This window comes from Oncorhynchus clarkii, chromosome 6 (assembly GCF_045791955.1).
Source record: "Oncorhynchus clarkii lewisi isolate Uvic-CL-2024 chromosome 6, UVic_Ocla_1.0, whole genome shotgun sequence".
In the NCBI taxonomy this organism is placed as follows: domain Eukaryota; kingdom Metazoa; phylum Chordata; class Actinopteri; order Salmoniformes; family Salmonidae; genus Oncorhynchus; species Oncorhynchus clarkii.
This window is the reverse complement of record NC_092152.1, coordinates 47,753,808-47,766,522: the sequence shown is the minus strand read 5'-3', so window position 1 is coordinate 47,766,522 and position 12,715 is coordinate 47,753,808. Positions and strand designations below refer to the sequence as shown.

Genomic DNA, 12,715 nt, shown 5'->3' with positions numbered 1-12,715 from the left:
TATAGTACAGCAATTCTACAAAACTCTGTGTGCACGAGGGTGAGACACGAGAGATAAGTCTGTGTGGGCACCAGGGATACATCGCTGGTTTCGACCAAGTGACGGGCTAAGTGCACATAGTTGCGGAGGGCCATAGTGCAATGTGCAACATTTAGTTGTTTTTAATTGTTTTACATAATTTTTTATTGGACCCAGACATAGTGAATCGTCAATATGGCCTCAATTACCGTTCCCAAACTCAAATTCAATGAATATTTAGATCAGAGAATACAGGAAAGGGCAGGAGGAAAACAGGAATATAAAACAATAAAGAAGATATGGGGGGAAATTAGGCTAAGAGAGTGAGGCAGAAAATAATAGCAGCCATTTTTTTTTCAAGAAAAAAGGAACGAAGGAGAGAGAGAGAGAGCGGAGGCGGAGCTGAGAATAGGGACATGGGCAATAGAGGTGAAAAAAAAGGACATGCCCACAAAAGAAACCTGATATGATGGGGGTGCTTGCTGGGGCCTCAGATGACGTCAGAGAAGGCACAAACAACAACCACAACACACCACCACCCACCGTGACCACCCCATCGGCCCCGCTCCCTCTATACCCGCCACTGCCACAGGAAGAGAAGACTGAAATCCATTCGCATACCTCCCACACAACCCATTTAAAAACCCACACCACACCAGCAGCCATACAGGCCCCGGTCTTCATGGTGAAGGGAGGACAGCTAAAAGGGAACATGACTGTGGGGATTCAAGAAGGCCACCTCGTCTGTGAAGAAAGGCCCGATTGCTCAAGCCCCACAGCACTACAAGGCCCAGGTGGGTCCCTGCTGAACTACCCACAAGGAAGGGAAGGTGGATCTCAACCGGGCCTCCTAAAGAGAGAAGGCCACGATCTTATTCAGTTCTCCTCTACTCCAAACACAGACAATTAGCTGAAATCATAGGCTTGACACAAGCACTGAAAGGAGCAGGAAGGGGCCTACCAACTTCCCCTACGCCCAGCAGTTGATCCACGCTTCGTTGAGTACCAGCCTGGGAAGACCGCCTTGATGGGACAGATGCCCAGCCTACATGGAGGAGCCTCTACATGGATACACTAACTGCAATGAAAATACTACTACCCAAAGCCACGAACACAGGATGAGGAGGAGGAGGAGGAAGAGGACCCCCTCCTCTACAATACAACCACCCAGGGCCCAGCCACATGCAGCAGCAACAGCAAGATTACAACCAACCACAGTTTCAAGGTATGGCAGGGAACACCATGCCCTGGCCATAAAAGATGCCCACACTGTCTGAAACCCCAGAAGTGTACTGGCCAAAATGCCTACCCACAGGGCCTGCCACCCCTCACATCCAGTTTAAGTTCAACCAACTGAAAGCTCAAATCTACACTGCACCCATATAAGACTCCCCAAGCTGAGATCCATTGCACACTCAATGCAACAGAAACCGATGACTTCCTCTACACTGCAGACTGGGACGAAGACAGGATGCACCTGACCCCTCCTATCAGGTGTTGTACCATTGTGTGTGGCCCAGAGGGGGTGGCAGCACCGGTCATCCTACGATCAAGGAACCTCCATGCACCCCTGGCCTGGACGGCTGAAGCATCAACAGCCATAGCACTCCTGAAAACAGATCTATCAGTGGCAGCAGCTCTGACTGCACCTGACTACAAGAACAAGTTCCATTTGGATGTTTCTGAAAGGGAAGGATTTACCTCATCCGTCCTATTCCAGAAACAAGAGGGGGAGAGACGGGTCTTGATGCACTACTCTTCTAAACTTGACCACATTGAGGTAGAACAGACAACATGCTCCAGATACGTTGCTGCAGTAGCAAAAGCTATTGAAAAAACAGCTCACAGCCATCATCCCTCAACCAGCATCGGCCCAATTAGCTGAAATCATCGGATTGACGCAGGCCCTCATCAGAGGAAAAGGAAAGACTGTGAATATCTATAGAGACTCAGCCCATGCCCATGAAGCAGTCCACACTGATGGACCCAGAACTTTTATGAGAAGCACATGGCCCACACACACACGAAGGCAAACTAAAGACCCTCCAAAAGACCCTCACATAAAAAATATGACTGACTTATTTATTTTATGATTTATTTTGTGACGAATGCAATGTTTGTGACAGACACAACCCAAAGAAACCATATCGAACACCAATGGGCTCATACCCATTACCTAATGCATGATTTCAGGTTATTAGCATAGAATACACAGACATGGGGGCGGATAAGGTGGTTAATGGGAAACAATACCTATTAGTGATGGTGGATAGGTTTTCCAAATGGGTAGAGGCAATTCCAGCGGCGGGGGAGGATGCGAAGTCAGTTATAGGCCACAATCCCAAGATCTCATGGAACGCGCAAGTCAAACGTATGTGCCGGGTCGAAGTTGAAATGGGTCGAAGCCCTGCCCCTGGCGTTGATGGCCATGAGAGCCTCACCAGGATCAGGCACCCATCTCTCTCCTCATGAGATAATGACTGGTAGAGTCATGCCTGGCCCACCAAGGGAGGGAGGTCATATGCCCGCCCTTGATGTGCAATAAATTGTAATGTCTAATTATGTGAAAAAACTGACGGTTCTCTCTGCAGCACTCTCTACCCAGGTTCACAAGGTCCCGGAGGGGGAGCTGCCGGGGGACACGCCACCACTGAAGGTAAAACTTGGAGACTGGGTAAGGGGAAAGGTCCACAAGAGAAAGTGGCTGGAACCCAGGTGGACTGGTCTGTACGAAGTGAAGGAGGTTACTTCACACTCAGTCCAGGTCAAAGGTAAATTGGGCGCACCTTGGCACCACCTCACACATTGTACACCAGCTCCAACCCCTTCCCGCACACTGACGGAAGTCAGAACCGACCTAAGTGGTCTACATTCGGCCCCAAATCTTGCACCTCCTTAGTCAGGGAAAATGGGAGGTTCAGCCCCATATTCACTGACTAAGTCACACCGTACTCCTTGGGAACGGTTGGGGATCTCCGGACCCCTGTTTGTTATTTTTCTTCTCATGGGAGGAGTCACTGTATGTACACTCACATGGCTTATAAACCAACAGATGCACCCACTACAGACTCACACACTGAATTCTACTCTGCCAGGTGAAACTAACTCTCTCTCTTTTCCCTCTTATCTACCACAAGACCATACCGTTTCTAGGCGTGAGGTGGGGGTCACTAAGTGCACCCCCCAGGAGTTGAAGAGCACCACCTTGTGTTTGCCTTTCAATGCCACCACCACTGTTTACCTGCCTTGGGGCCTTTTGGGTCATGCGAAAAATAGTTTGGGGCTACCTGCCTGGACCTATTCCAGTTTTAACTGGTATATAACCAAAGGGGGATATGGTGAGTGGTCTTGGAAAAACTTGGTGGCAGAAACGGGGCATGACTGGTCCAGCTATTCCAAGGGACGGGTTGTTCTTGCCTGGCGCAAACGGCTTACATTTTCACGCACTGGTTTTCAACTAAAGCTGATTGTACGACCTGGAACCACTATGGGGTGTCAGGTTTTTACGTTGGCCCCATATGTAGATACCGACAGGGCTGAAGTCCATTTCACACTATATATCTGTGTTACGCCAGAACCACAGCCTACTTCTGTGACGGTGCGTGACGATATGGCAAAGCCACATACCCTGCCCCAGCACAGGGATGGGTGGGGTTCTGCTGTTTTAGTGGTCACCACCCCTACCCCGGATGAGAACATTCGGGTTGCTACAGGTATCTCAGGTTTGTCTAACAATTGGCTATTATTGACCGAACAAGCAGCCAATACAACCCCCACTAGTTGTGTAGTTTGCATGGGTGCCCGACCATTGCTCCGCATTGTCCCGGCTACTGTCGAGATCGGATGTTTAATGCCCCTTATGGACCAAGACAATCCGACTGGTAATTGTTTCTTGTGGGATGCAGTTTACCCTGTTGTCTCCGCTACGGACAGGGCACCAGTATTTTCCTCTGATGTTGCCAGGGCCGAATTCTCCTGTATTAACATGACAGGGGGTATACTACAGTTAGGTTTGCTCCCTGTTGGTTGGTGTACAAATACTATCGTAGTAGTTGGAGTTTTTAAGCCAGTGATCAGGGCTGACATCTGGTGGTGGTGTGGGGGACCTCGGCTTTTTGACAGACCTCCCAATAAGGCTACGGGTACTTGTGCGCTTGTAACACTTCTACTGCCTATCTCTGTTTACCCTATAGGTGTGGGTGATTTGGTGACCCGGATACAGGCTGTGGACCCACAGTTTCTGCCTACCAGAACCAAGCGGGAAGCAGCCCTGACTGTTGGGGATCCCACATATATTGATGCTATAGGTGTTCCTAGGGGGGTCCCTGATGAGTACAAGCTGGTGGACCAGGTCGCCGCAGGTTTTGAATCATCTCTCTGCTGGTGGTGCACTGTGAATAAAAATGTTGACCGCATTAACTATATACATTTCAATGTCCAAAAATTAGGGAACTGGACTCAACAAGGTTTTGAGGCCGTACATGGTCAACTGGCGGCTACCTCCCTTATGGCTTTTCAAAATCGCATTGCCGTTGACATGTTGCTGGCTGAGAAGGGTGGTATATGTTTTATGTTTGGGGAGCAATGTTGCACATTTTATCCCCAATAACACAGCCTCTGATGGCAGTCTCACTGTTGCGTTAGAAGGACTACGTACCCTGAATGGTAAAATGAAATCCCACTCTGGGGTTGATACCAGCACGTGGGACTCCTGGATGGATGCATTTGGTAAATATAAGGTCCTGGTCTCTTCTATTCTGGTCTCTATCTCTGTGTTTGTTGCAATATTAACCCTCTGTGGCTGTTGTTGCATCCCATGTGCCCGCTCCCTGCTTTCTCGAGTCATTACTTCTGCTATTGCACCAAATAATGACCCTGCACTGATGTTCCCCCTCCTACAACAGGAGGATCCTCTGGTGGAGTTTGAAACATGCACATATGAGTAATTTTCACGTCTCTTTGGAGACGTGAAAAGGGGGACTACAAATTTCCTAAAATTTCCTATTCTATTTTTCTTACTTTTAGTTTTTGTCACGTCTAATAGACGTGAAGAGGGGGTGTTGTAATAACATATTAAAACATGTAATGACGCATTCACGGACTGTTGTTAAACACACTGATAACCCATGAATATACACTGCTCCAAACCCTTTGGGATGGGCTACAAAGACAAAGAACTCTGTCAAGAACCAATGGGATACTGACAACAGGCTGGAGAGGACTGTCTATCACCTACGAACAACCAACCAGGAGCCAGGACTACTAGAATCTACCTACGTCATTTCAATGTATAAATGTACTGCCCAAATATGTGGGACGCCCTCTTTTTCCGAAAACTCCCTAAGGGTTGGACGATAAGAGCCGTGCTGCACGTTTGCCAGATATTACTATGCTAGATTAAAGTGCCTCAAATATACCGTATCCGCCTTGTCCAGAGTCTCATCTTGGTCTTGTTTCTCCTATAACTAATTCATTGACACTAGTAACATTAACCTTAGTTTGCTTTTTAACTGAGGTTGCTAGCTAGCTAACTAGGCTAATGTACAGGCTAGTTACTTTACATTTATGATGGACATTAAATTCGATCTGGACTATTTGAGTGGGCTTCTATCCGGGTACACATAGCCAAGCTATAGCCAGGCTAAACATGGTAAATGGCTACACATGACCAAGCTATAACCAGGCTCCTAGCTAGTGCTATTATAATGTAAATAGCTAGTTACCTACTGTAATTAGCTAGCAATCAAAGAGTTAGCTGACAGTTGGGTAACCAATAAACTGGCTAGCCTAACAACCACTGTCCACTGTCAGCAAACTGGTTTATCCTGCTATGGCAACGATTAACAGGCTTTTTGCGTCGGTTCAATTGTTAGCTAGATAATATACCAAGTTAATATAATTCGCAAAACACAACAAGCTAGATACTGTTTGTGTAAACCAGCTGAATTCCAGATGTGTCACTTAGTCCTTAGTTAACTACATAGCGATGTTGCTAAAGACTGGCTGGGACCGAGAAAAAGATGGTCCCAACAAAGGACGCCTCATTTGCACCGAGTTGTCACATGAAATCCACCCATTGTCAAGACAAATTCAATTCAACATTTTAACTACATGTATCTTATTATTATTTTTTTTACCTTGGTTGTCCTTGGTAAACGTTGACTGTCACTGCGGTGTTAACCTCGATGTCGTTCAACAACATGTGAACAAGTGAACTATTAACGTTTTGGGCTGAGTAACGGTTGCTACAATTTCCTGCACGTGGGTATTTCACGATAATTTCTACAATTTCCAGCTGGATACATAAAGTGCGTGCTCAAATCCAATACTGTTTTTACCTACCCCATGGATTTTTAATTGAACATGGCTCATGTGCTAAGTGATATTGTCGGCAAAAAAACTAAAAAGAATGTTACAAATACCTCCAGAAGAAAGGCCTGCTCAAGAAATCTGTGAGGTGTCCTATCTGTGGCCACAAGCAGAAAATGATCCTGCATAATGGTACAACTGGTATTGATTAGCATAGAGAACTTTGGAAAAGTTTGAAATGAGGAGTACTGTAAGAAATGTACAGTGAATCAAACTTTCATTTTGAAATGCTATGTAGTCATTAGCTAGTGTCATAGATTCTAGGCCTGTACACAGCCAGGCCAGGCTGACATTGACCAGTGGAGACTGGTGGGAGGAGCTATAGGAGGGGCTCATTGGAATGGCTGGAATGGAATTGACCACAAACATGTGGTTTCTATATGTTTGATACCATTCCATTAATTCCATTCCAGCCATTACAATGAGCCCATCCTCCTATTGCTCACCCCACCAGCCTCCTCTGACATTGGCCCATATATTATTTCACCAGCAGGAACACATTTAAAAAAAGTTGCTATGAACATGCATTGAAGACAATCTAAGCTTTCCAGTGGCCGGTGTCCTTCATAATTGTGTATGTCCTGCTCGGGAAATTTGATTACCAGTCTTTCTGCAAGGGCTCACGCTCCTGTGTCCAGACTGCATTCCAACTCTGGACACTGAACTGCAAGGGAAGAGCTAATTAAAGAGCTTAGGAGAAGCACACCCTACCTTTGGCCTGCAGCCTACCACTCAATATATTTAATGTCTGTCTGGAAAGCTTTTGTTCTCCTATTTACAACAATGTGGATGTATTTCAACTGCTACTGAAAATTAATTGATAATCATAGTGAATTACTATGATTATCGATAAACTTTTCAGTAACAGTAGAACGTAGTAGAATTACTTAGTCTACGTTCCATTTCAACTATCACTTAGTGTCTCTTAGTGTACTGCCCCAATAGATCCACAGATGCAATCGCTATTGCACTGCATGCTGCCCTATCCCATCTGGACAAGAGGAATACCCATGTAAGAATGCTGCTCATTGACTTTTGCTCAGTCTTCAACACCACAGTACCCTCCAAGTTCATCATTAAACTTGTGGCCCTGGGTCTGAACCCCGCCCTGTGCAACTGGGTCCTGGACTTCGTGACTGGCCGCCCCCAGGTGGTGAAGGTAGGAAACAACACCTCCACTACGGTGATCCTCAACACAGGGGCCCCACAAGGGTGCGTGCTCAGCCCCATCCTGTACACCCATGACTGCGTGGCCAAGCACTCCTCCAACTCCATCATCAAGTTCGCAGACGACACAACAGTAGTAGACCTGATTACTAACAATGACGAGACAGTCTACAGGGAGGTGGTGGGGGGACTGGCGGAGTGGTGATAGGAAAATAACCTCTCCCTCAACGTCAACAGAACGAAGGAGCTGATCATGGACTTCAGGACACAACAGAGAGAGCAAGCCCCTATTCACATCGTCGGGACCTCAGTGGAGAAGGTGAAAAGCTTCAAGTACCTCAGCGTACACGTCACTGACAATCTGAAATGGTCCACCCACACAGACAGTGTGATGAAGTTGGTGCAACAGCGCCTCTTCACCCTCAGGAGGCTGAAGAAATTCAGCTTGGCCCCTAAGACCCTCAAACTTTTACAGATGTACAATTGAGAGCAATCTGTCGGGCTTTATCACCACCTGGTACAGCAACCGCAGGCTTTCCAGAGGGTGGTGCGGTCTGCCCAACACATCATCGGGGGCAAACTACCTGCCCTCCAGGACACCTTTAGCCCCTGATGTCACAGGAAGGCAAAAAAGATTATCAAGGGCAACAACCACCCAAGCCACGGCCTATTCACCCCGCTATCATCCAAAAGGCGAGGTCAGTACAGGTGCATCAAAACTGGGCCCGAGAGTCTGAAAAACAGCTTATATCTCAAGGCCATCAAACTGTTACATAGCCATCACTAGCCAGCTCCCACCCATTTGCTCAACCCAGCACCTTAGAGGCTTCTGCCCTATGTACATAGACATGGAATCACTGGTCACTTTAATAATGTTTACATACCGATTAACTCATTTCATATACTGTATTTAGTCAATGCCACACAGACATTGCTCATCCTAATATTTATATATTTCTTAATTCCATTATTTTACTTTTAGATTTGGTGTGAATTGTTAAATACTACTGCACTTTGAGCTAGGAACACAAGCATTTCGCTACACCCGCAATAACACCTGCTAAATATGTATATGTGAACAATAACATTTGATATGAAAAAAAAAATAGAGAGCTTACCCATTTTGTGTACAGAATTATTTGATAACATCACTGAGATGTGTTTGTTTCCTAGGATCATGTTCCGGGTCTTTCAACATTATACAATTTCACCCATCAGACCTTAGTTTGTGTCATAAGTGATATTATGCTAGTTCCCATGGATTTACTCATCCCCCGCCATATAAAAGCATGACTAACCACTGGCCAACTCCATTTCACAAAATAACGATACGCACTTGTTCCTATCTTTCAGTACAATCGTGGAAGGATGGGGCCAATGTGGAGAAGACAGGGATGGGTGTTTGGGATGATGGAGGTCAAACATAACTGACGGCGCCCAGTGTGAGAAGAGGTTCCGAAGAGGTTCCACCATTCTGAGTGACTGCTGGGGAGCGTATGTCAGGTCTCTGAATAGGCTAGGTTACAATCACCAGACAGTCAACCACAAACAACTTTGTGGATCCTCACAAAGACGTCACACACACACACACAACACATTAAAAGAGCGTGGCAGACAATAAAAGGGACAGGTCTGGAGGCTTAGGGGCAATCAGACAACAAAAAAGTTTAAAGAAGCATCTCCATTTTATTGAGTGGATGTACTGGTTGGGTAAAGAAAATAAGGAGTACTCTCTCAACTCTTCAAAGACATGCAATTAGTTGTGGCAAATCTCTTCAAGATTAGGAGCGTTTGTCACAAATTTGGTCACCAATTTGGTCCAGATGTGATGCTGATTTCCACACCATTTTATTCACAAGGTCATAATGATAAAAGATATAGAAGGTGGCCCCCAGGGGCCATATACTGTGATACGCCTCTTTATTTCAATACCTGTTATTAGGGAGACTCACATTTGATTGAGATGGGCTTTCAAGTGTTTAGAAAAGTGAATTGATCGAGGCTGACAATACGGGGATCGTCTGGAATGTGGATGGTTCCTATCAGTCCTTTACGAGCTGAGCTCATATCACCGAAATAGCAGCTCCATCAACAGAGATGTATGCCAGACACCCAGTAGGCCTCTCTCTCTCTCTCTCTCTCTCTCTTTCTCTCTCTCTTGCTCTCTTTCTCTCTCTCTTGCTCTCTCTCTCTTTCTCTCTCTCTTGCTCTCTTTCTCTCTCTCTTGCTCCTTCTCTCTTTCTCTCTCTATCAACGGCTCAAAGCCACTCTTGCTCCTGGGATATCGCTTGCCTCATTCCTGCCCTATCTTCTCACTTCTCAGCCTGAAACCAATTGAGTTTTGGTGGTCAAGTGCTTATGCACAAGATATATTTTCTTTTTTTTGTGGTCACAGGCAGCAAATGATACCTTATGAAGCCATCATAAGCCCTTCATAAGGCCTGAAGCATTTACAAGCAGATGTTGAACTATATAAAAGGGTAGTATAAGGCTTATGCCACATATGACAAAGAAAAAGACGTGAGGATGGTATGGTAGACATTAGCTTCTAAATAATTTGTGACGCATTATTGGTGGCCTTAAAAGGGCTTATAAGGGCTTTATTAAGCGTTATTGGATATACCTTGTTTAAAGTGTGACCCTTCATTTTTTTTATGTGTAATTACTGTCAATTAATTTTAACCTTGGAAAAAAATTGCACTAGCAGGTTTGAAGGACCATGAAGGAAATATTGAATGGTTTAATATGTGGTCAAAATACTGTTCTCAAAATACTTTTAGTATGAAATGTTTTATGCACTGTACCTTTGAAAATCAAGTCAATGTTGAGTGAGCAGTTGAACTAAGGTGCCATTTTTGGAAATTAGGGTAGAGCCAACCTACAAAATCCTAATTGAACCCCAATGTGTAGAATTGTCGAAGGCTTTACTGGCTCTCCAACCTTGCGTGTGTGTGTGTGTGTGTGTGTGTGTGTGTGTGTGTGTGTGTGTGTGTGTGTGTGTGTGTGTGTGTGTGTGTGTGTGTGTGTGTGTGTGTGTGTGTGTGTGTGTGTGTGTGTGTGTGTGTGTGTGTGTGTCTGTGTGTGTGTGTGTGTCTTTGTGTCTTTGTGTGTGTGTATCAGTGGGTTGGATAAAAAGCAGAAGGAACATTTCTGACTCGTGTAATAAATCTCTCTATCTTGACAGCTGCTGGAAAAGTTCCATTGTGAAGTGAACGGTAAGTGGTTCTATTTAAAGTTTATTCCTTTTATAGGCGTCAGTCTACTGGTTTAGATAACCCTTATCTTATACGCACTAAGAACAGTATAAAAGCTCTAGAGGCTTGCACAGTGTGCCCTGTATCACTCGCTCGTTCTCTCCTCACATCCGCACACATTGACGTGGCAGTAGGTATACTGGCAACATGGCCCCGAAAAAAGTGGAACCCAAGAAAGTAGAGCCTAAGAAACCAGAGCCCAAAACAGAGGCCAAGGCAGAGCCAGCAAAGGCCCCTGTACCTGAGCCTCCCAAGGAGCCTGAGGTGGACCTCAAGAGTATCATTCTAGATTTCACGCTGGACCAGATTGAGGAGTTCAAGGAGGCGTTCACCTTGTTCGATGAAACACCGACGGGCGAGATGAAGATCAGGTACGCCCAGTGCGGAGACCTAATGCGGGCCTTGGGTCATAACCCCACCAACACTGATGTGCTGAAGCTGCTGGGCAAGCCCAAGGCTGAGGAGATGAATTCCAAGCTGGTGGACTTTGAGACTTTCCTGCCCATGCTGCAGCATATCTCCCGAACCAAGGAGACAGGGACCTTTGAGGACTTTGTGGAGGGTCTGAGAGTCTTCGACAAAGAGGGGAATGGCACGGTGATGGGGGCCGAGCTCAGGCACGTTTTGGCTACCCTTGGGGAGAAGCTGATGGAGAGCGAAGTGGACCAACTCATGATCGGACAAGAGGACTCAAGTGGCCATATCAATTACACCGAATTTGTCAAACACATCCTCTCTACGTGAGCTGCTCTTTCTTGAGTCACATTCCAAATTCTACTTTAACATTGCCTGGCTCAAAGGACTGAATGGAACATATATTGCCCTTTCTGTCTGTATGCTGAACAATGTTGATTCCTAAATAAATGCCCATCATTCTAGGTGTGTTCAGTCATTTTTTGAGAAATACTGTTTAAAAAGCAACAGCAGCAGTAGATATAAGCCTCCAAAGTTGGCTAGGTTTGGTGAAATACGGTCACTGCTGAGAAATACTGTCAGAATGTATCTCCGGTAAAGACAAGCTGTTGAAACCCATTTAGTGTCTGATTCAAAACCAAATAAGTCACAATACGGACTTTGTATAAATACAGTACATGACATCAATTAGTAAGTGTGAGAGTTGGGTTTGTGAGTAAATCACAGGCTTCCTACAGGGACAGATCACACACCAGCTGCTTTCCAGAGCTCCAGACTGATTGATACCCCACATGTCACAACAAGGTCTAGGATTTGCTATATTTTTGAAAAGGTCACAATAGATCATAGGCCAGGATTCAATCTGAGGCATGTTGTAGGGCGCTGTCGACAATGCGCCTTCTTGAAGCCAAGGTCCCCACGTTCGCTGAGATTGCATTCATGACCTTTTCATGTCAAGCGCTGTACAGCGCGTGTCAGATTAAAATTCATTGAATCCCAGGCACAGTTTCTGAATATACAGTGCCTTCAGAAAGTATTCACGCCCCTTGACTTTTTCCACATGTTTTTGATTTAGAGCCTGAATATAACATTTATCACGTTTAGATATTTTTTGGGTCACTGTCCTAAACACAAAACCCCATAATGTCAAAGTGGAATTATGTTTTTTGAAATGTCTTGAGTCAAGAAGAATACAACCCCTTTGTTATGGCAAGCCTAAATAAGTTCAGGAGTAAAGTTTGCTTAACATATCCCATGATACGTTGCATGGACTCACTCACTGTGTGCAATAATAGTGTTTATTAACATGATTTTTAACTGACTACCCCATCTCTGTACCCCACACATACAATATCTGTAAGGTCCCTCAGTCGAGCAATACATTTCAACCACAGATTCAACCACAAAGACCAGGGAGGTTTCCAATGCCTCGCAAAGAAGGGCACCTATTGTTAGAAGGAAGCCTGTACAGAATAAAAATATTCCTAAACATG

At 45.4% G+C, this 12,715-nt stretch overlaps 1 protein-coding gene across 2 annotated transcripts; it reads left to right on the top strand.

The window, feature by feature from the left end:
• The first annotated feature begins 8,959 nt into the window (after positions 1-8,959).
• On the top strand, positions 8,960-11,680 carry LOC139411236 (cardiac myosin light chain-1). 2 transcript variants are annotated; one of them, XM_071157259.1, is made up of 3 exons: positions 8,960-9,057; positions 10,739-10,769; positions 10,940-11,680. In XM_071157259.1, the coding sequence occupies exon 3, from the start codon at positions 10,956-10,958 to the stop codon at positions 11,550-11,552; it is 597 nt and encodes a 198-aa protein (XP_071013360.1). In that variant the 5' UTR covers positions 8,960-9,057; positions 10,739-10,769; positions 10,940-10,955; the 3' UTR covers positions 11,553-11,680. The 2 variants fall into 2 exon arrangements, with proteins under 2 accessions (XP_071013360.1, XP_071013361.1); XM_071157260.1 differs by lacking the exon at positions 8,960-9,057 and having other exon boundaries at positions 10,702-10,769.
• Positions 11,681-12,715: the final 1,035 nt, after the last annotated feature.